The 24042-nt window shown below is 39.2% G+C and overlaps 1 protein-coding gene across 1 annotated transcript in view; it reads right to left on the bottom strand.

Annotated features, from left to right (window-relative positions):
• Positions 1-3480: 3480 nt before the first annotated feature.
• POTEA (POTE ankyrin domain family member A) overlaps positions 3481-24042 on the bottom strand; it is a 74814-nt gene continuing 54252 nt past the window's right edge. The window contains exons 12-14 of the mRNA XM_054499155.2: positions 11122-11335; positions 6940-7063; positions 3481-5162 (exon numbers count right to left, since the gene is read on the bottom strand). Of these exons, the coding sequence (XP_054355130.2) occupies positions 4749-5162; positions 6940-7063; positions 11122-11335 (752 nt within the window). The 3' untranslated portion in view covers positions 3481-4748. The remainder of the gene's footprint in view (positions 5163-6939; positions 7064-11121; positions 11336-24042) is intronic.

The raw sequence follows: 24042 nt of genomic DNA, 5'->3' as shown, positions 1-24042 counted from the left end.
AAACTTCAGAAAAGGAGTTGTACAGTAAAATCAACCTTAGATCTCAACCAAAGTTTGGAAGATCAGGGACTCTCTGGAGGGGAGAAACTTCTCAACCTCAGCAAATTATCCTATTGTTTTCAGCAATAAAGATAGCTCAGATTGGCCGGGTACAGTGGCCCATGCCTGTGATCCCAGCACTTTGGGAGGACAAGGTGGGCAGTTCATTTGAGGTCAGGAGTTCAAGACCAGTCTGCCCAACATGGTGAAACCCGGTCTCTATTAAAACTATAAAAACTAGCCGAGTGTGGTGGCATGCACCTGCAATCCCAGCTACATGAGAGGCTGATGAAGGAGAATTGCTTGAATCTGGGAGGCGGAGGTTGCAGTGAGCAGAGTTCATGCCACCACACTCCAGCCTGGGTGACAGAGTGAGACTCCTTCTCAAAAGTAAAAACAAACAACAACAACAACAAAAAGACAGCCCAGGTTGGTATCAACCAATAATGAGATTTATCAAAGGTCAGGGCCACCTTTGTAATGTCTTTCTCTGTCTTGATAAATCTTTATTGGTATAAAGTCTGTTTTGTCAGAAACTAGATGGCAACACCTGCTTTTTTCTGTTTTCCATTTGTTTGAAAGATTTTTCTCCATTCCTTTATTTTGAGCCTATGTGTGGCACTGCATGCGAGATGGGTCTGTTGAAGACAGCATACTCAAATGGGTCTTGGTTCTTTATCCACCTTGCCCCACTGTGTCTTTCAATAGTAGCATTTAGCCTATTTGCATTTAAGTTTAGTAATGATATATGTGGATTTGATCCTGTCATCATGCTGTTAGCTGGTTATTTTGCAGACTTGTGTATGTGGTTGCTTTTTAGCATCACTGGTCTGTGCACTTCAGTGGGCTTTTGTAGTGGCTGGCGATGGTCTTTTCTTTCCATATTTAGTGCTTCTTTCAGGAGCTCTTGTAAGGCAGATCTGGTGGTAATTAATTCCCTCAGCATTTGCTTGTCTGAAAAGAATCTTATTTCTCCCTCACATGATGCTTAGTTTTGCTGGACATGAAATTCTGGATTGGAATTTCTTTTCTTTAAGAAGTTGAATATCTCTTCTGGCTTGTAGGGTTTCAGCTGAGAGGTCCACTGTTTGTCTGATGGGATTCCCTTTGTAGGTGACCTCACCTATCTTCCTAGCTGCCTTTTAACATTTTTTCTTTCATTTTGACCTTGGATGACTTTCTCGTGGCATATCTAACTGAGGTTCTCTGGATTTCCTTAATTTAATTTTCAGCCTGTCTGGCTAGGTTGGGGACATGCTCATGAATGACATTCTGAATTATGTTTTCCAAGTTGGTTCCATTCTCCTCATCTCTTTCAGGTACATTAATCAGTCATAGATTTGGTCTCTTTACATAATCCCATATTTCTTAGAGCTTTTGTTAATTCTTTTTCATTCTTTTTCCCCCATTCTTGTCTCTCTGTTTTATTTCAGAAAGCCAATTTTCAAGCTCTGAGATTCTTTCCTCTGCTTGGTCTATTCTGCTAGGTGGTCTTGCACATGAGATGGGGCTGGTCTGACATCAGCACTCCTTAGTCAGCTTGCCTCTCCCAGGGCCCCAGCCTGGCCACACCTGCTTACAGGGCACTCTTGGGTCCCACACACACTACAAGAATTTTCATAATGCAATCACACACAATCACCATGTGATTTCATTATGAAAATTCTTCTAGTGTGCTTTTCAGCTCTATCAGGTCGGTTATGTTCTTCTTTATACTGGCTATTTTGTCTGTTAGCTCCTGCAATGTTTTGCAGTGATTTTTAGCTTCCTTGCATTGGATTACAACATACTTCTCTCACTCAGTGAACTTTGTTCCTACTCATATTCTGAATTTTACTTGTATCATTTCAGACATCTTAGCCTCAGCCCAGTTCCAAACACTTGCTGGAGAGTTGATGCAGTCATTTGGAGGAAAGAAGGCACGCTCACTTTTTGAGTTTTCAGTGTTCTTGCACAGATTCTTTCTCATCTTTATGGGCTTATCTACCTTCAACCTTTGCGGTTGCTGACCTTTGGACAGAGTATTTTTCTTTCATCACATTTGATGACCTTGAGGGTTTGATTGTGGTGTAAGGTGGATTCAGCCAACTGGCTTTGTTTCTGGAGGATTTTTGGGAGCCAGTGTTCAGCTCCCAATTCCTGGACTGTGTGCTTTAACTCTGAGGAACTTGTACTGGGCCCCAACTTTGTTCTCTGGCTCCTCGAGGTTTGGGGTCCACTGCACTGAGGGGACCAAAGTGCGGCAACTGCAGCAGAGTGCTAGTGGATGCAAAAGTGCCCGCCTGCCTGTGGGCATTCACCCAGTGGTGGAGGCAAGACAGCTAGGGTGGGGACCAGGGGGCCCCTGCTGACTATGTGTGCTGTTGCACTGGAGGTAGTGTTAGTTGGGGTGGGGTGCTGGCCAGTGTGGGTCTAGGTGCCTTCTCTGTGCCCCCCAAGCAACAGTGGTCCCTCAGGATATAAGAGGGTCCCTTTTCCTCTCTGCAGCATTAGCTCAAGGGTGAGGTGCTGGTGGGGGTGGGGGATTTTTGGCTCTGTGCCTGCCAGGGCTCTGTCTTCAATGGCAGTTGGTGTGGGTTGGGGTGTGTGATGCACTCCCGTGTGCCAGTAGGGCAAGTACAGCAAAACCCACCCATGTAAACACACACCAGCAAAGGCATGTAGGAAGTTTGCATATAAAGAGCTGCAGTATGGAGAGGCGATATGCAGGCTGGTCCATGGCTGTAGGGGCCACCTTGCTGCAGCCCTCCATTGGTCAGACATGGTCCACTGGCATAGAAGTTATGGTGTGAGCACCCAAGAGTGCCCTGTAAGCAGGTGTGGCCAGGCTGGGGCCCTGGGAGAGGCAAGCAGACTAAGGAGTGCTGAGGTCAGACCAGCCCCATCTCATGTGCAAGATTTCCCAGCAGAGATCAGGTCTCAGAGGAGAACTCTCTCAAAAGTAAAGCCCCAACACAGCACAGCTGCTCTACAAAGATGTGGCCAGACTTCTTTTTTAAGCAAGTCCCCTTTCTTTAAGAGGGGAACTCTCAGACCTGATCTCTGCTAGGCAATCTTGCACATAAGATGTGGCTGGTCTGACCTCAGCACTCCTAAAGTGCTGGGGCAAAGTGTCTCATAAGAGCAAATGGTGCCTAGAGAGATAGCTGTCCCTGCCCTTTGGGCTCCACATCAGCTGGCTTGCTGCTCCACTACTTGGCTTTTCTCCTAGGGGCTCCACCCCAGAGAGATGTGAGTTAGCAATCACTTAGTGTGATCAGCCCAGGATGGAAGGTCTGTGCTGTGGGCCCAAGCCAGGGTTCCCTGTCTGGTGATGAGCAGTGGAGAGTGTGTGAGACCCATGGGAGATGGACTGGCTTGCTCACTGGGTCAACTGCAACTTGTTGGACATGTCAATACAGCACTTAAAGTCTTTGCTGCCTTGATATTCCGAGGGTAGCAAGGACAGTTCCACTGCAGAGGCAGTGGCATAGAGGATTTCAGTTGCTCCTGGAAGCTCTGTCCAGGCAATTGCTGAGTTGCTACTGGCTTGATAGCTCCAGTGGGGTGCTGGCTAGAGACCCAGGATGGGAGGACCTGCCCATCAAGAAGATATGGAAATTGGCACCCATGTAACAGTCTGGCCACTTTTCTGTAGGGGGGCTGTTGTATGCTGGGGGTCCACTCCAGTCCCTAATTGCCTCATATTTTCCAGTGCCTGAAGGTATCACCAATGAAGGCTGTGAAAAGGCAAAGATGATAGCCTGCCCCTTCCTCTGGGAGCGCTGTACCACTGAGGTACAAACTTGTTGCGAATCTGAACACACCTGTAGGAGGTGGCTGGAGGCAAGTGGAGAAAAGTCTTGCCTAGTCAGGAGGAACAAGAACAGGGACTTGCTTAAAAAGTGGGTCTGGCCACTTTTTGGTAGAGCAGCTGTGCTATGCTGGGGGTTCACTTCAGCTCCTCATCACCTCAGACTCTCTGAAGCCCTAAGGCTGAAATGGCTGAGTTGCCCAAACAACAAAGATGACAATCTGGTCCTCCCCCTGGGAGCTCTGACTCAGGAAGGCCTGAAACCTCTGTCAGCCAGAGAACAGCACTGAAGGTAGCCAGAGACCCTGGTTGAAAGGCTCCACCCAGTGATAACAAATGTGGTCAGGGACTGACTTAAAAAAGAGTCTGGCCACATTTTCATAGGGCAGCTGTGCTGTGCTGAGGTACCACTTCCACCCCTGGTCAGCTTGGGCTCTCCAAAGTCTGCAGGCCTGAATGGCTAGTTGCCCAAACAGCAAAGGTGGTGACCCACCCCTCTCTCTGGGTGCTCTGTCCCAGGGGGGATTTAAATCTCCATTGGCCAGGGAACACTGGTGGGGTTAGCTGGAGGCCTCAGCTGGGTGGTCCTTTCCAGTGAGGAGAAACAGGATCAGGGGCCTGCTTACAGAAGCAGTCTGGCCATGATTTGATAAAGCAGCTGTGCTGTGCTGCAGATCTCTTCTTCCCCTGGTCAGTTTGTACTCTCCAAAGCCTGCAGGCTGGAATGACTAAGTTGCCCAAAAAGGAAAGACGGTGGCCTGCCCCGTCTTTTCTCTCAGAGTTTATCTTGTGTGATGGACCTTAATTCTCAGGCTGTTAATTTTACTTTCAGCATTAGAGTTGTTCAGAAAGAATCTCACTGTTATCTTTTAGGTTAGATATATGAGAATTTTTTGTCTCTTGTAAATAAACCTGTTCATGTCTCATTCTCCAGAAAGAAGTCTCCTTCTGCTATCTGACTTTGGTCACAATTATGTAGAGCAGTAGCCAGTCTAAAATGACATGATTGAATTTCCATTTCCAGTGTTTCATTGTTGTGTCTTACATTCTGCAGTTCAGAACTGAGCATTTTATTCTCAGTTGTCAAAATGCTAAGCTGTCCACTGTACTGAACTACTGCTTTTGTTAATGCTTCCTCATTCAATTGTATAGCCTTTAGAAGATTATCATTCTTTTCTTTCACACTTTTAATGTCCTCCAGATATTTCTTTTCCCTTAGCTGGTTCTGATGTTTTATTGTGTCTAGTTCTATTCTTAGCATGGCAATTTCTTCCTGCAACATGCTATTTTCATGCAAGAGTTCTTTTTCTTCCTTATGGCCAAGAGAAATCTGAGTAAACAAAGGGAACTTTTAGTTAGCACTCAATAGAGGGACATATCATAACTTCTTCTGAAATTAAAGAATAACCTGTATGTTTGTATAATGAAAGAATTCCCATGGTGGATATTTAACTAAAAACAAGTTGGACAAAACTTCAAACCTAATAGAGTGTAAATTCCACAAATTTAAATATTTATTTAAAGATTATGAAAATTAAATCACTGGAGGATTTTTAAGAATCTCAGAATTGGAAAAGCCTTTCTCTGAATTACAAAAAAACCCAGAGGCATGAATATAAGATTAATACATTTGACTACATTTTTTAAATTGGGTTTACACTCTGATATCTCACCTATAAACCACACCATCATAGGAGCCTTAGCTATACATATGTTTGGGCAGAAGCAATTTCTCAAAATTCTTTAAGTTACTTTTTCTGAAGAATGTTTTATCAATATTCTACTTTTCTAATATTTTATAGTCAGTTATGAGAATTACATTTATTCATAACTGTTAAATCTAAGCATTGTACCCTTCTACATTGTACACATCTGCATCTAAGCATTGCACCTCTATGTATGACACTGAACTCATTTAAGATAACAATTCTTAAAAGGAGAAGTTAAAAAAATATATGCAGCTGATCACAGTGGCTAACACCTATAATACCAGCACTTTGGGAGGCCGAGGCAGGCAGATCACGAGGTCAGGAGTTTGAGACCAGCCTGGCCAACATAGTGAAACCCCATCTCTACTAAAAATACAAAAAATTAGCCAGGTATAGTGGTGTGCACCTGTAATCCAAGCTACTCAGGAGTCTGAGGCAGGAGAATTGAGTGAACCTGGGAGGCGAAGGTTGCAGTGAGTGGAGATCGTGCCATTGCACTCCAGCCCAGGTGACAGTGCGAGACTCCATCTCAAAAATATATACATATATATTCAAATATACAAATATGTATATATGCAAGATGCAGGATTTTCTCCAGGTCTTCTGATGCTACTTCTAGTGATCCTCCACAAAATCACAGTTAATTCTGTGGTGTAAATATATAAATACAAAAGAAGCCTTTTGTTTCAAAATATGAATGGTAGCATACAACTTATAGAGCTTTTCTTAGAAATCATGAGATTATTTGCCATTGCAATAACTTATTTCTTCTTTATAATGTTTGAAACAGTAATAAGTGTGAAACAGAGGAAAATATACTGAACTGTTTCTCTGGGAACAAAACACTTATCAATAAATTATCACTCAATGTATATCATGGCATGTCATTGTTTTCAAAGCTCTTTGCATTGAAATGAGAAACTACTTGGAGCAAACTGTTACTGTCCCCAAAAGTAAAGATAATGATATCCACAATATGGCTTCTGACCCAGCTATACATTTCCTACTTTCTTAGCTGTGGAAATAATAAACTGACTTCTCTATTAATATTTTTAAAAGATGAACTAATGTCCAAAAACTGGAAAATCTGTTGTTAGCAAAACTTATTTTTGATATTGGAAAGATCATCAATTCTTATGAAAAATATTAAATGCTTCTTTGGATTTAGGCCATTGTGAATGTCACTACTCAACTGTTGCAGGCAAATAGAGTTGAATTAAGAACATGGCTTTATCCTATATGTACATATATAGATACATGATAAAGGATATATAGGATATAAACATATATACATATATATGTGATTTAAAAATCCTTTATACTTTCTGAAATATATAGTTGTTTTTTTAAATACCTACATTTTATATAAAAGCATTTGAAAATGACTAAAGAAAATACCTCAGAACTCATTTTCTTTTCAGCCACTTCTATCTGCTTTTGTTTATTAGTCAGAATCTCATCTCGTAATATTCTAGCATTCTGTTCCTTGGAGAGTTGCTTCTGGGTATCATTTTGTTCTTCACTAGAAGAAATTTTAATTTTCATGAAATACTGGAGGTATCCCTAAAATGATTTACAGACCAAGGTGGCATCATCAGATATCATTCACACAATGTATACCTGCAGATTAATCCAAGAAAAGGCAAAGGGGTCTCACATCTGTTAAGCCAGCTGTCCCCAACCATGTTGGCACCAGGGACTGGTTTTGTGGAAGGTAATTTTTCCACAGACCTGAGGTGGGGGGATGCTTCCAGGATTATTTAAGCACATTACACTTATTCTGCACTTTATTTCTACTATTATTAATAATGAAATAATTCTATAACTCACCATAATGTAGAATCAGCGGGGGCCTTGAGCTTGTTTTTGTGCTACTTACTGTGTGGTCTCATCTGGGGGTGACAGGAGATGGTGACAGATCATAAGGCATTAGAATCTCATAAGGAGTGAACAACCTAGATCCCCTGTGTGAGCAACTTACAACAGGGTTCAGGTCACACTCCTATGACAATCTAATGCCACCACTGATCTGACAGGAGGAGGAGCTAAGGCAGTAACGTGAGTGATGGAGAGGGGCTGCAAACAGATGAAGCTTCACTTGCTCACCTGCCACTAACCTGTTGTGTGGCCCAGTTCCTAACAGGCCAGGGACTGGTACTGGTCCTTGGCCTGGGGATTGGGAATCCCTGTGTTAACCCATACTTTTCATGTTTATTTTTTGGAAACATTTTTAACTTATATTCGTGATTCCTATGTATTTTATAAGCAACTTAGACATTCTTTTGAACAAGACAGGGTCTAATATTTTGTTTTTAACATATATTATGTTTTTATTATACATATAATATATGTATTTAACATATATTAAAACAAAATTAATTCAAGGTGAATTAATTTTATCTGTTTATGAGAGAGAGATATGATATAAACTAATCATGAATCACTTTCCATTTTACTTTTATTTCATGCATATTAAGAATAAAACCGGGAAGTCCCAGGCAGAGCAACTGGGCAAGAGAAATAAAGGGCATCCAAATTTAAAGGAGGAAGTCAAACTATCTCTTCACCAGTGATATGATCTTATACCTAGAAAACCCCAAAGACTCTTACAAAACACTCCTGGATTTGATAAATGAATTCAGTAAAGTCTCAGAGGTTATAAAATAAATGAATACCAATAAGTGGCACCACTATACACCAAATACAACCAAGCAGAGAGTCATATCAAGAACCCAATCTCTTTTACAATGGCTGGAAAAGTGTAAAATACCTAGGAATATACTTAATGAAGGAGGTGAGTGATCTGTATAAGGATAACTGGAAAACACCACTGAAGAAAATAATAGATGACACAGACAAATGAAAATACATCCTATGTTCATGGACTGAAAGAATTGACATTGTGAAAAATGACCATAGTACCCAAAGCAGTCTACAGATTTGATACAATTCCTATGAAAGTACCAATGTCATTCTTCACAGAATTATAAAAAAAAAGTTGACATTTATGTAGAACCACAAAAGAGCCTGAATAACAACAGACATACCAAGCAAAAGGAACAAACATGTTGGCATCGCATCACCTGACTTCAAATTATACTCTAAAGCCACAGTAACAAAAACAGCATCATACTGGTATAAAAGTAGATACATAAACCAATGAAACAGAATAGACAATTCAGAAATAAAGCCACTTACAACCAAATGATCTCTGAGAAAGGATACAAAAACGTACACTGGAGAAAGTACACATTATTCAATAAATGGTACTAGGAAAAAAAGATAGCCACATGTAGAAGAATGAAACTGGATCGCTATCTCTTATCATATACAAAAATTAATTCAAGATGGATTAAAGGCCTAAAACTAAGACCTGAAAACATTGACCTAGGTGAAGAATTTATAATGAAGACCCTAAAAGCAAATGCAACAAAAATGAAAATAAATAAATAAGACCTAATTAAACTAAAAAGCTTCAGCTTCAGCACCGCAAATTAATAATCATAAGAGTAAACCAACAACCTACAGAATGGGAAAAATATTTGCAAATTATGAATCTATCAAAGGACTAATATCCATACCTACAAGAAACTCAAACACATCAGCAGGAAAAATACAAATGATTCCATTAAAACATGTGCACATGACATGAATAGACATTTCTCAGAGGATGAGCAAATGCTGAACAAGCATATAAAAACATGCTAAATATCACTAATCATCAGGGAAATGTAAAATAAAACAACAATGAGATATCACCTCACTGCAGCCATAATGCCACTATTAAAAATCAAAAGACAACAGATTTTGGTGTGGATGTGGTGAAAAGAGAACAGTTATACACTGCTGATGGGAATGCAAGTTAGTACAAAATCTGTGGAGATTCTCAAAGAACTAAAAGTAGATCCTACCATTGTATCCAGCATTCTCATTTCTGGATATCTACAAAAGAAATCATACTCTCAAAAAAACACCTTCATACGTATGTTTACTGCAGCACAATTACAATATGAAAACATATGGAATCAACCAGTGTCCATCGGCTGATGAATGGAATAAAGAAAATGTGATATATATACACATATATGTGTGTGAGTCCATATATCTATGTGTGTATATATATACATATATACATACATCTACATATACATACATGTATATATGTGTATATATATACACATATATACACACGCACACAAACACACCACAGAATACTACTCAGCCATAAAGAAGAATAAAATAATGTTTTTTCCAGCAAATTGGATGGCGCTAGAGGCCATTATTCTAAGTGAAGTAACTCAGGAATGGAACGACAAATATCACATGTTCTCATTTACAAGTGGGAGCTATGCTATGGTGTGTAAAGGCAGGCAGAGTGGTATAATGACATTGGAGACTCAGAAGAAGGAAGGGGAGAAGAAAAGTGAGCAATAAAAACTACTTACTGGGAGATGGGTACCCTAAAATCCCAGACTTCACCACTATAAAACTGATCCATGTAACCAAAAACCACTTGTACCCCTAAAGCTATTGAAATAAAAATAAATCAATGTAAACAGAGAGTAAAAAAAAAATAAAACTGTATAAAGTTTTTAAAAAGTATTCGGGTTTGAGACAAATGGCCATTTCATGCTCTGTTGGTTGAACTGTAAATTAATACAAATATTCTTTTTTTAATTTTAATTTTAATTTCCAGAGTACATGGGCAGAATGTGCAGGCTTGTTACATAGGTAAACATGTGCCACAGTGGTTTGCTGCACCTATCAACCCATCACCTAGGTATTAAGCTCAGCATGCATTAAATACAAATATTCTTGAGGACAATTTAGGAATATTGATCCAAGGCCTTTCTGAAAAAGTTTCTATATTTTAACCAAAAAATTCTATATTGAAGACTTTATTCAAAGTAAATAATTAGAAATGCAGAAAATGATTTATATAAAAGATATTCTGGGCTGGGCGTGATAGCTCACTCCTGTAATCCTAATGCTTTGGGAGGCCAAGGCAGGAGAACTGTTGGAGGTCAGGAGTTGGAGATCAGACTGGGCAAGATAGTGAGACCTTGTCTCAATGAAAAATTTTAAAAGTTAGCCAAGCATGGGGGCATGTGCCTACAGTCTGAGCTGCTTAGGAATTTGAGGCAAGAGGATCCCTTGATCCCAAAAGTTCAAAGTTGTAGTAAGCTATGTTTGCACCAGTGCACTGCAGCCTCAGTGACAGAGCAAAACTCTAATAATAACATCTAATAATAATAATAATAATAATAGTAATAATAAAAAGTATTTCTTGCAGCATTAATTCTAATATAAAAGAATTGAAAACCCCAAATTCTATTTGTTAAATAATGAGATTTCTATATGGTAGACTTCTATATAGCCATGAAAATCACAATCTAAAAGAATATGCAATAAATAAAAGAAGCACAGTTAAGAATTTGTTGTATTATTTCCAAGATTTTCATACTCCACAAGACCAAGACATTTTCTCCCATTAAGCCCCAGAAAGTCAGCAATCACAATTCTCACACATATATTTAGAATAAAGAGTTAAAATATTTCTCTAAAACTAGAATGTCATACCTCAAACTGTAGCGTTCTTGCTCCCATTCAAATTTCTGATGCGCTAACTCTAATTGTGTTTCTTTTGCCTCACATAGCTCCTTTTGTAGTACATGAACCATATTTTCCATTTGTTCAATTTCTACTGTAAGTTGCTCATAGTGGCTATTTTTGAGTTCTAGTAAGTGTTCATCTGAAATAACTGCATCTTGGATTTTTGATAGGCTAGCAGAATCTGCATCGGGGGAAAACAAGGTGGAAATAAAATATATGAGTAGTTTTTGGATATAAAGTCCCATGCATTTTAACCTTCACCCATCCATACACAAAACAAATATGAACTGAGTTCCTACCATGGGGAACACAGTCTACTGAGCCCTGCAGATAAAACAAACAGAAACTCTGCTCTTGTTTAGCTTTAAGTGTAGTGAAGAAAAAATATAAAGAAGTGAAATTACAAATTCAGATAGATGCTGCAAGAAAACAGTTCTATGATCACACAGGATTTGATCTATACTGGGCTCAGGAAGATTTCCCTGGGGAAGAGATGGCTACACTGAGAAATGAAGGATGAGGAGGAAGCTGTTAACTAAAGGGGGTAGAAAAGCATTCTAGCTAGTCTATGTCATGTACTCAAGCTCTGCTGCAGTCTGCTTCTGGCCACGATGGAGCAGCAGATACTGATTTACCTTCTCACGTAAAACAAAACCAAGAAAACCAAAATACATAATACTACGATTTTCAAGAACATGGATTTCAGGTAATGAAGACAATGATCCCTGTAAGATAGGAAACAAGCAAAATAAGCCTTACAAACACTCCAGCTCCCTGACTTGACAAAGTTTCCAGGCCATGACAATGGAAGAAAAAAAACTGAGGTAGAGTCTACCAAAAACTGAGGTAGAGCCCACCAGATTCCCTGAGTTCGAACAATGAAGCTGAGAATCTCAAAAAACCAAGGCAGATGGAAATCACAGAATACTTGAAAGGAGACAGCAGTAAAGGAAAAGAACACTGGAGATCTGCAAAAACACACTCTTGAGTATTTATTTAGCAGAATAATGAACAGTACATTTGTCCTAGGAAACTACTTGAGACCAGGGGGAAAAAATCCTTAAATTGTAAGAAACAGTGCCTGTTGCTCACAATGTACCAGGAAGAGTGTCCATTCCTGTGAATGATACTGAAAAAACTCAAGACTTCACAGGGCAAAGAATAGAGTTATCAGAAACACCTTGATTCAGGAGTGGAAAGTTAGACCAAATCATAAAGCAAGACCAGAAAGATCAAGTTGTTTATAAGTCAACTGTGTCCCCAAATAAATCTCAAGTAGAGACATGGAAGATATTTTTTGAAAGAAAATTACACTAGTAGGAATTCAAATTAAAATGTCAGGACTGGGCCAGGTATGGTGGCTCATGACCGTAATCCCAGCATTTTCAGAGGCCAAGGCAAGTGGATCACCTGAGGTCAGGAGTTCGAGGCTAGCCTGGCCAACATGGCGAAACCCCATCTCTACTAAAAATACAAAGAAATTAGCTGGGCATCATGGCAGGCACCTGTAACCCCAGCTACTCAGGAGGCTGAGGCAGGAGAATGGCTTGAACCCAGGAGGCAGAGGTTGCAGTGAGATGTGATTGAGCCATTGCACTCCAGCCTGGGCAATGGAGTCAGACTTTGTTTCAAAAAACAAACAAACAGAAAGCAAAGTCATGACTGAAAAGGACACTGGGTGGAAGTAAATACAGGCTAGATACCACAAAAGAGAAGATTCATAAATTTGGGACATCAGAGAATTATTCAAAAACTTTAAGCAATAATATACATGTCCCCAAAGAGGGAGGAAGAGACAACGACAAAACATAAAGAGAAAATGAACAGAAACTTTCTAAACTTAGTGAAAACTATAATTCCACAAATCCAGGAAGAATCTGGCTGGGAGAGAGGAAATGAAAGTATACTATTCTGATTTTCTTACTGTATGTGATATGATATAATATTGTCAGAAGTTGAACTGTGATAAGTTAAAATCATACAGTATAAATTGTAATGCAACCATTAAGATAGCAAAAAAAAAAAAATTAGAGCCAATAAGCCAAAAAATGAGAGATAAAACTAAACCATAAATGTTACATAACTAATGGAAAGGAAACCAGAAAGAGAAGGGAACAAAGAATAGCTGGGACTAATGAAAATCAAACAGCATGATCACAGATAAACTTAACTATTAATATATCAATAATCACATTATTAATGAAATGGGCCTAATAACCTAAATTAAAAGACAAATTGTCAAACTGTATAAAAAGCAAGATCCTACTCCATGCTACCTATAAGAAACACACTTTAAATATAAAGACACAAATTGGTTAAAAGGAAGAAAAATATATCCCATGCAAACAGATGACAAAAGAAATCTAAGCAGGAATTGTTATATTAATATTAAAGTAGATTTCACAGCAAAAAAATATTACTAGCTATAAACAACCTCATTTCATAATGATAAAATATTTAGTTAGTCAAGAACACATAATCCTAAATGTTTATGTACCTGGTAACATAATGGCTTCGAAATATGAGCCAAAAACTGATAGAAGAAATTGACAAATTCACAGGTACAGTGTGAGATTTCAATATCGCATACTCAATACACGATAAAACAAGGAGGCAGAAAATCAGCAAGACAAGAGTAGGCTTGAAGAACACTATGCTTCTCAAGTACCCTTGAAACACTTAGCAAAACAGAGCACATTCTAGGCCATGCAATAAATCTTCATGAAAGTATTAAGTCAAAAGGATTTAAGTCATACACGATATGGTCATTGACCACAAAAGAATAAAATTAGAAATCAGTAAAAAAACAGCTCATCAAACTACTCAAAAATTTGGAAACAAAGTAACACATATCTAAATAATCCTACGTTTATAAAGTGGTGACACAAAGACAAATTGGAAACTATTTTGAACTGAATAAAAATGAAAATACTACATGTGAGACATTGTGGAATATAGCTACAACAGTTTTTTTTTTTCAATATTTTTTATTTTATTTTATTTTATTTTATTTTATTTTATTTTTTCTTTTTTTCTTTATTATTATTATTATTATTATTATACTTTAGGCTCTATGGTACATGTGCACAATGTGCAGGTAAGTTACATATGTATACATGTGCCATGCTGGTGCACTGCACCCACTAACTCATCATCTAGCATTAGGTATATCTCCCAATGCTATCCCTACCCCCTCCCCCCACCCCACAACAGTCCCCGAAGTCTGATGTTCCCCTTCCTGTGTCCATGTGTTCTCATTGTTCAATTCCCACCTATGAGTGAGAATATGCGGTGTTTGGTTTTTTGTTCTTGTGATAGTTTACTGAGAATGATGATTTCCAATTTCATCCATGTCCCTACAAAGGACATGAACTCATCATTTTTTATGGCTGCATAGTATTCCATGGTGTATATGTGCCACATTTTCTTAATCCAGTCTATCATTGTTGGACATTTGGGTTGGTTCCAAGTCTTTGCTATTGTGAATAATGCTGCAATAAACATACGTGTGCATGTGTCTTTATAGCAGCATGATTTATAGTCCTTTGGGTATATACCCAGTAATGGGATGGCTGAGTCCAATGGAATTTCTAGTTCTAGATCCCTGAGGAATCGCCACACTGACTTCCACAAGGGTTGAACTAGTTTACAGTCCCACCAACAGTGTAAAAGTGTTCCTATTTCTCCACATCCTCTCCAGCACCTGTTGTTTCCTGACTTTTTAATGATTGCCATTCTAACTGGTGTGAGATGATATCTCATTGTGGTTTTGATTTGCATTTCTCTGATGGCCAGTGATGGTGAGCATTTTTTCATGTGTTTTTTGGCTGCATAAATGTCTTCTTTTGAGAAGTGTCTGTTCATGTCCTTTGCCCACTTTTTGATGGGGTTGTTTGTTTTTTTCTTGTCAATTTGTTGGAGTTCATTGTAGATTCTGGATATTAGCCCTTTGTCAGATGAGTAGGTTGTGAAAATTTTCTCCCATTGTGTAGGTTGCCTGTTCACTCTGATGGTAGTTTCCTTTGCTGTGCAGAAGCTCTTCAGTTTAATTAGATGCCATTTGTCAATTTAGGCTTTTGTTGCCATTGTTTTTGGTGTTTTAGACATGAAGTCCTTGCCCATGCACTGTAGGGTTTTTATGGTTTTAGATCTAACGTTTAAGTCTTTAATCCATCTTGAATTGATTTTTGTATAAGGTGTAAGGAAGGGATCCAGTTTCAGCTTTCTACATACGGCTAGCCAGTTTTCCCAGCACCATTTATTAAATAGGGAATCTTTTCCCCATTGCTTCTTTTTCTCAGGTTTGTCAAAGATCAGATAGTTGTAGATATGCGGCATTATTTCTGAGGGCTCTGTTCTGTTCCATTGATATATATCTCTGTTTTGGTACAAGTACCATGCTGTTTTGGTTACTGTAGCCTTGTAGTATAGTTTGAAGTCAGGTAGTGTGATGCCTCCAGCTTTGTTCTTTTGGCTTAGGATTGACTTGGCAATGCCAGCTCTTTTTTGGTTCCATATGAACTTTCAAGTAGTTTTTTCCAATTCTGTGAAGAAAGTCATTGGTAGCTTGATGGGGATGGCATTGAACCTATAAATTACCTTGGGCAGTATGGCCATTTTCACGATATGAATTCTTGCTACCCATGAACATGGAATGTTCTTCCATTTGTTTGTATCCTCTTTTATTTCCTTAGCAGTGGTTTCTAGTTCTCCTTGAAGAGATCCTTCCCGTCCCTTGTAAGTTGGACTCCTAGGTATTTTATTGCCTTTGAAGCAATTGTGAATGGGAGTTCACTCATGATTTGGCTCTCTGTTTGTCTGTTGTTGGTGTATAAGAATGCTTGTGATTTTTGTACATTGGTTTTGTATCCTGAGACTTTGCTGAAGTTGCTTATCAGCTTAAGGAGATTTTGGGCTGAGACAATGGGGTTTTCTAGATATACAATCATGTCATCTGCAAACAGGGACAATTTGACTTCCCCTTTTCTTGATTGAATACCCTTTATTTCTTTCCCCTGCCTAATTGCTCTGGCCAGAACTTCCAACACTATGTTGAATAGGAGTGGTGAGAGAGGGCATCCCTGTCTTGTGCCAGTTTTCAAAGGGAATGCTTCCAGTTTTTGCCCATTCAGTGTGATATTGGCTGTGGGTTTGTCATAAATAGCTCTTATTATTTTGAGATACGTCCCATCAATACCTAATTTATTGAGAGTTTTTAGCATGAAATGTTGTTGAATTTTGTCAAAGGCCTTTTCTGTATCTATTGAGATAATCATGTGGTTTTTATCTTTGGTTCTGTTTACATGCTGGATTACATTTATTGATTTTTGTGTGTTGAACCACCCTTGCATCCCAGGGATGAAGCCCACTTGATCATGGTGGATAAGCTTTTTGATGTGCTGCTGGATTCAGTCTGCCAGTATTTTATTGAGGATTTTTGCATCAATGTTCATCAAGGATATTGGTCTAAAATGCTCTTTTTTGGTTGTGTCTCTGCCTGCCTTTGGTACCAGGATGATGCTGGCCTCATAAAATGAGGTAGGGAGGATTCCCTCTTTTTCTATTGATTGGAATAGTTTCAGAAGGAATGGTACCAGTTCCTCCTTGTACCGCTGGTAGAATTCGGCTGTGAATCCATCTGGTCCTGGACTCTTTTTGGTTGGTAAGCTATTGATTATTGCCACAATTTCAGATCCTGTTATTGATCTATTCAGAAATTCAAATTCTTCCTGGTTTAGTCTTGGGAAAGTGTATGTGTGGAGGAATTTATCCATTTCTTCTAGATTTTCTAGTTTATTTGCATAGAAGTGTTTGTAGTATTCTCTGATGGTAGTTTGTATTTCTGTGGGATCAGTGGTGATATCCCCTTTATCATTTTTTATTGCATCTATTTGATTCTTCCCACTTTTTTTCTTTATTAATCTTGCTAGCGGTCTATCAATTTTGTTGATCCTTTTGAAAAACCAGCTCCTGGATTCATTAATTTTTTGAAGGGTTTTTTGTGTGTCTATTTCCTTCAGTTCTGCTCTGATTGTAGTTATTTCTTGCCTTCTGCTAGCTTTTGAATGTGTTTGCTCTTGCTTTTCTAGTTCTTTTAATTGTGATGTTAGGGTATCAATTTTGGATCTTTCCTGCTTTCTCTTGTGGGCATTTAGTTCTATAAATTTCCCTCTACACACTGCTTTGAATGTGTCCCAGAGATTCTGGTATGATGTGTCTTCATTCTCATTGGTTTCAAAGAACATCTTTATTTCTGCCTTCATTTTGTTATGTACCCAGTAGTCATTCAGGAGCAGGTTGTTCAGTTTCCATATAGTTGAGCAGTTTTGAGTGAGATTCTTAATCCTGAGTTCTAGCTTGATTGCACTGTGATCTGAGAAAACCTAGGCATTACCATTCAGGACACAGGCAAGGGCAAGGACTTCATGTCTAAAACACCAAAAGCAATGGCAACAAAAGCCAAAATTGACAAATGGGGTCTAATTAAACTAAAGAGCTTCTGCACAGCAAAAGAAACTACCATCAGAGTGAACAGGCAACCTACAGAATGGGAGAAAAGTTTCACAACCTACTCATCTGACAAAGGGCTAATATCCAGAATCTACAATGAACTCAAACAAATTGACAAGAAAAAAATGAACAACCCCATCAAAAAGTGGGCAAAGGATATGAACAGACACTTCTCAAAAGAAGACGTTTATGCAGCCAAAAAACACATGAAGAAATGCTCACCATCACTGGCCATCAGAGAAATGCAAATCAAAACCACAATGAGATACCATCTCACGCCAGTTAGAATGGCAATCATTAAAAAGTCAGGAAACAACAGGTGCTGGAGAGGATGTGGAGAAATAAGAACCCTTTTACACTGTTGATGGGATTGTAAACTAGTTCAACCATTGTGGAAGTCAGTGTGGTGATTCCTCAGGGATCTAGAATTAGAAATACCATTTGACCCAGCCATCCCATTACTGGGTGTATACCCGAAGGACTATAAATCATGCTGCTATAAAGACACATGCACACATATGTTTATTGCAGCATTATTCACAATAGCAAAGACTTGGAACCAACCCAAGTGTCCATCAATGATAGACTGGATTAAGAAAATATGGCACATATACACCATGGAATACTATGCAGCCATAAAAAATGATGAGTTCATGTCCTTTGTAGGGACATGGATGAAATTGGAAATCATCATTCTCAGTAAACTATCACAAGAACAAAAAACCAAACACTGCATATTCTCACTCATAGGTCAGAATTGAACAATGAGAACACATGGACACAGGAAGGGGAACATCACACTCTGGGGACTGTTGTGGGGTGAGGGAGGGGAGAGGGATAGCATTGGGAGATATACCTAATGCTAGATGACGAGTTAGTGGGTGCAGCGCACCAGCATGGCACATGTATACATATGTAACTAACCTGCACATTGTGCACATGTACCCTAAAACCAAAAGTGTAATAGTAAATAAATAAATAAGTAAGTACAAAAGTTAGCACTGAATGTCTATACTGGAAGACACTCAGATCGATAGCCTTGACTTCTATCTTAAGAAAGTAAAAAAGGTCTGGGCACAGTGGATCATGCCTGTAATCCCAGCACTTTGGGTGGCCTAGGTGAGTGGGTCATGAAGTATGGAGTTCAAGTCCACCCTGGCCAATATGGTGAAACCCCATCTCTACTAAAAATACAAAAATTAGCTGGGTGCAGTGGTGCGCACCTGTAGTCCTAGCTACTCAGGAGGCTGAGGCATGAGAATTGTTTGAATCCAGAGGCAGAGGTTGCAGTGAGCCAAAATCACGCCACTGCACTCCAGGCTAGATGACAAAGTGTGACTCTGTCTCAAAAACAAACAAACAAACAAAAAAGTAAGTAAAAAAGAAGAAACTACAAAAAAAGAGAGAGCAAATTAAACCCAACAGAAGCAGAGAAAATAATAAACATCAGAACATAGTGTGAACATTTTTGTCCTCCCAAAACTCATATGCTGAAACTTAATCAGAGAGGTGGTCTTATTAGAAACTGCACCTTTGTGGAGGCAATAGCTCATGGAATCCAAGCCCTAATGAATGGGATTAGTGCCCTTATATAAGAGACCCCAGAAAGCTCATTCACCCCTTCTGCCATATGAAGCGAACAGGGGAAAAAAGGGAACCTAGAAATCAGGAATTTGTCCCTCACCAGACACTGAATCTTCTGGCACCTTGATCTTGGACTTTGCAGCCTTTAGGAGTGTATGAAATCAGTTTCTGTTGTTTATAAGCTACCAAGTCTATGGTATTTTGTGATAGCAGGCCAAACCAATGATGACATCAAAGATGAAACAGGAGAACAATAGGGAAAATCAATAAAATCAAATACTTTGAGGTCATCAATGGAAGTCATAAACCTTGACCTAGCCAGGCTGATCATAAAAAAGAGAACAAATTACTAACTTCAGAGATAACCATTCTACAGATATTAAAAGAATAGCAGGATAATAGTTTAAGCTTTATGTAACTAACCATGACAACTTAGATTAAATGGGCACATTCCTTAAAAAATAAAAATTACCAAAGCTCAATCAAGAAGAAATAGATAATCCAAATCACCCTATATCTATGAAAGAAAATAAAGTTGAGAAAATTCCAGGCCCAGATAGCTATGCTAGTGAATTCTATCAAACAGTTTAGGCAGATGTAATATAATTTTACACAACCTCTCTCCCAAATAATAAAGAGGAGAAATACAACACAACTCATTCTATAATGCTAGCATTACCCTTAACCAAACAATGATACTACAAAAAAGAAATCTCCCTCATGAACATTGACAAAGAATTTCACCAATTTCTGAAGCAACCAAGGTACCTTGCAATAGGTGAGTGAACAACCTCTGGTACAGTTACACAATGAACTATTATTCAGTTCTAAACAGAAATGAGCTATCAGGTCATGAGAAGACATGATGGAAACATAAATGCATATTACTAAGTGAAAGATGCCAATCTGAAGGCTATGCACTGTATGATTTCAGCTATGTGACATTCTAGAAAGGGCAAAACTATGGATACAGTAAAAAAATCAGTGGTTACCTGTGGTTGAGGAGGGCATGAAAGGGCAGATAGGTGAAACACAAATAAATTTTAGAGCAGTAAAATTACTTTGTACAATACTATAATGATGAATATAGGTCCTTTCCAAACCTACAGAATGTACAACACCAAGAGTGCACACTAATATAAACTATCAAATCTGGATGATTATGACATGCCATTTTTATTCATCAATCATATCAACTGTACCACTGTAGTGAGAGATACTGATAATGGGGGAAGCTATGCACGTCTGTGGACAGGAAGCACAGACAATCTCTGTACCTCACTTTCAATGTTGCTGTGAACCCAAAACTACATTTAAATAGTCTTTTAAAATTTTCTAAACAGAATTTTGGCAAACTGAATACAAATAAATATAGGGTCTCATTTTGTTGCCCAGGTTGGTCTCAAACTCCGGCTTCAAGCAATCTTCCTGTCTTGAACTCCCAAAGTACTAAAATTACAAGCATGAGCCACCGTGTCTGGCCCCAATGATATACTTTTTAAAAGCCTACATCCTAAGAAAATAGGTTTTATTCTAAAACGAAAGGTCGGTTTAACATTATATTCACCCCATTAAAAAACTAAAGGAGAAGAACCTTATGATTATCTCAGTAAATAAAGACATTTGATAAAATTCAACTTCATTCTTGATTTAAAAAGAAAAAAATACCCTCTCAGCAACCTAAGAATACAAATGAACTTCATCAGCATGATACAAAACATCTATAATAAACCTACAGCTAATGTGTATCATGATGACAAACTGAATGCTTTCCCCCTATCAGGAACTACACAATAATGTCTGCTTTCAACACTTTACTAAGCATTGTGCTAAAGATTCTAGCCAGTGCTGTCAGACAAGAAAAATAAATAAAAGTTATCCAGGTTGGAAAGAAGAAGTAAAACTGTTTTTATTCACAACCATGATCACATAATAGGGGCAGATAAACTACAGTCTCTGGGCCAGCTTCTTGTTTTTGTAAATGAAGTTTTATTGGAACACAGCTGAGTTTATTAATGTATGTATCCTCCCTGACTGCTCTCATACTACAATGGCAGAGTTGACTAGTTGCAACAGAGACTGTTTTGCCACAAGTCTAAAAGACTTCCTATCCATAGTAAGAAAGTAGTTTGAGCATGAAAAGATTTGATAATCTTTGTTGTATGTATAAAATCTGATCAAATCTACCAAAAAAGCTACTAGAACTAATAAGTAAGTCTAAGTCTAGCAATGAGGGAGGATACAAAAATCAACATACAAAAATCAGCTGTATTCCTATATCCTAGCAGTAAACAATCAACTTGAATTTTTTTAAAATTTCATTTATAACTTCATAAAAAAATGAGATACAGATGACTCTGATAAAATAAGGAAACACCAAAGCTGGGCACAGTGGCTCATGCCTGTAATCCCAGCACTTTGGGAAGCCAAGCCAGGAGGATTACTTGAGTTCAGGAATTTCAGACCACTCTGGACAAAATGGTGAAACCCCATCTCTACTAAAAATACAAAACTTAGCTGGGTGCAGTGGCTCATGCCTATAATCCCAGCTACTTAGGAGGCTGAGGCAGGAGAATAATTTGAACCCAGGAGGCAGAGGTTGCAGTAGGCCAAGATTGAGGCACTGAAATCCAGCCTGGAGTGAAACTCTGTCTCAAAAAGAAAGGAAACACATATTTTAAAAACTATAAAATATCACTGAGAAAATTAAATTTGACCTATATAAATAGAAACCATTTCACAGGAGTCAAAAAATGTATTCTCATTAAAATGTCAGTCTTCCCCCAATTAATGTATAGATTCATCACAAACTCAGTGTAATTTCCAGCACAGCAGGATTTTTAAAAAATTAACAATCTGGGAGAGGGGTGGAGCCAAGATGGCCCAATAGGAACAGCTCCAGTCTACAGCTCCCAACGTGAGAGATGCAGAAGATGGGTGATTTCTGCTTTTCCAACTGAGGTACCAGGTTCATCTCACAGAGGAGTGCCGGACTGTGGGTGCAGGACATTGGGTGCAGCGCACCATGCATGAGCCAAAGCTGGGTGAGGCATCACCTCACTGGGAAGTGCAAGGGGTCAGGGAATTCCCTTTCCTAGTGAAAGAAAGGGGTGACAGATGGCACCTGGGAAATCAGGTCACTCCCACCCTAATACTTTGCATTTCCAATGGGCTTAACAAATGGCACACCAGAAGATTATACCCCACACCTGCCTGAGAGGGTCCTATGCCCATGGAGCCTCACTCATTGCCAGGACAGCAGTCTGAGATCAAACTGCAAGGCTGCAGTGAGGCTGGGGGAGGGTTGCCCGCCATTGCTCAGGCTTCAGTAGGTAAAGACAGCTGCCAGGAAGCTCAAAATGGGTAGAGCCTACCACAGCTCAAGGAGGCCTGCCTGCCTCTGTAGGCTCCACCTCTGGAGGCAGGGCACAGACTAGCAAAAGTCAGCAGTAACCTCTGCAGACTTAAATGTCCCTGTCTGACAGATTTGAAGAGAGTAGTGGTTCTCCCAGCACGCAGCTTGAGATCTGAGAATGGGCAGACTGCCTCCTCAAGTGGGTCCCTGAGCCCCGAGTAGCCTAACTGGGAGGCACCCCCCCGTAGGGGTGGACTGACACCTCACACGGCCAGGTACTCCTCTGAGACAAAACTTCCAGAGGAATGATCAGGCAGCAGCATTTGCTGTTCACCAATATCCACTGTTCTGCAGCCACAGCTGCTGATACCCAAGCAAACAGGGTCTGGAGTGGACCTCCAGGAAACTCCAACAGACCTGCAGCTGAGGGTCCTGACTGTTAGAAGGAAAACTAACAAACAGAAAGGACATCCACACCAAAACCCCATCTGTATGTCACCTTCATCAAAGACCAAAGGTAGATAAAACCACAAAGACGGGGACAAAAAAGAGCAGAAAAATGGAAACTCTAAAAATCAGAGCACCTCTCCTCCTCCAGAGGAACACAACTCCTCACTAGAAATGAGACAAAGCTGGATGGAGAATGACTTTGATGAGTTGAGAGAAGAAAGCTTCAGAAGATCAAACTACTCTGAGCTAAAGGAGGAAGTTTGAACCAATGGCAAAGAAGTTAACAATCTTGAAAAACAATTGGATGAATGGCTAACTAGAATAACCAATGCAGAGAAGTCCTTAAAGGACCTGATGGAGCTGAAAACCAAGGCATGAGAACTATGTGATGAATGCACAAGCCTCAGTAGCTGATAAGATCAACTGGAAGAAAGGGTGTCAGGAATGGAAGACAAAATGAACGAAAATAAGTGAGAATAGAAGTTTAGAGAAAAAAGAATAAAAAGAAATGAAAAAAGGCTCCAAGAAATATGGGACTATGTGAAAAGACCAAAACTACATCTGATTGGTGTACCTGAAAGTGATGGGAAGAATGGACCCAAGTTGGAAAACACTCTGCAGGATATTACCCAGGAGAACTTCCCCAATCTAGCATGGCAGGCCAACATTCAAATTCAGGAAATACAGAGAATGCCACAAAGATACTCCTTGAGAAGAGCAACTCCAAGAAACATAATTGTCAGATTCACCAAAATTGAAATGAAGGAAAAAATGTTAAGGGCAGCCAGAGAGAAAGGTAGGGTTACCCACAAAGGGAAGCCCATTAGACGAACAGCTGATCTCTCATCAGAAATGCTACAAGCCAGAAGAGAGTGGGGGCCAATATTCAACATTATTAAAGAAAAGAATTTTCAACCCAGAATTTCATATCCAGCCAAACTAAGCTTCATAAGTGAAGGAGAAATAAAATACTTTACAGACAAGCAAAT

Source organism: Pongo pygmaeus, chromosome 7 (genome assembly GCF_028885625.2).
Source record: "Pongo pygmaeus isolate AG05252 chromosome 7, NHGRI_mPonPyg2-v2.0_pri, whole genome shotgun sequence".
NCBI classification, from domain to species: domain Eukaryota; kingdom Metazoa; phylum Chordata; class Mammalia; order Primates; family Hominidae; genus Pongo; species Pongo pygmaeus.
Note: the sequence above shows the minus strand (reverse complement) of the source record. Positions and strands in the feature narration are given on the sequence as shown.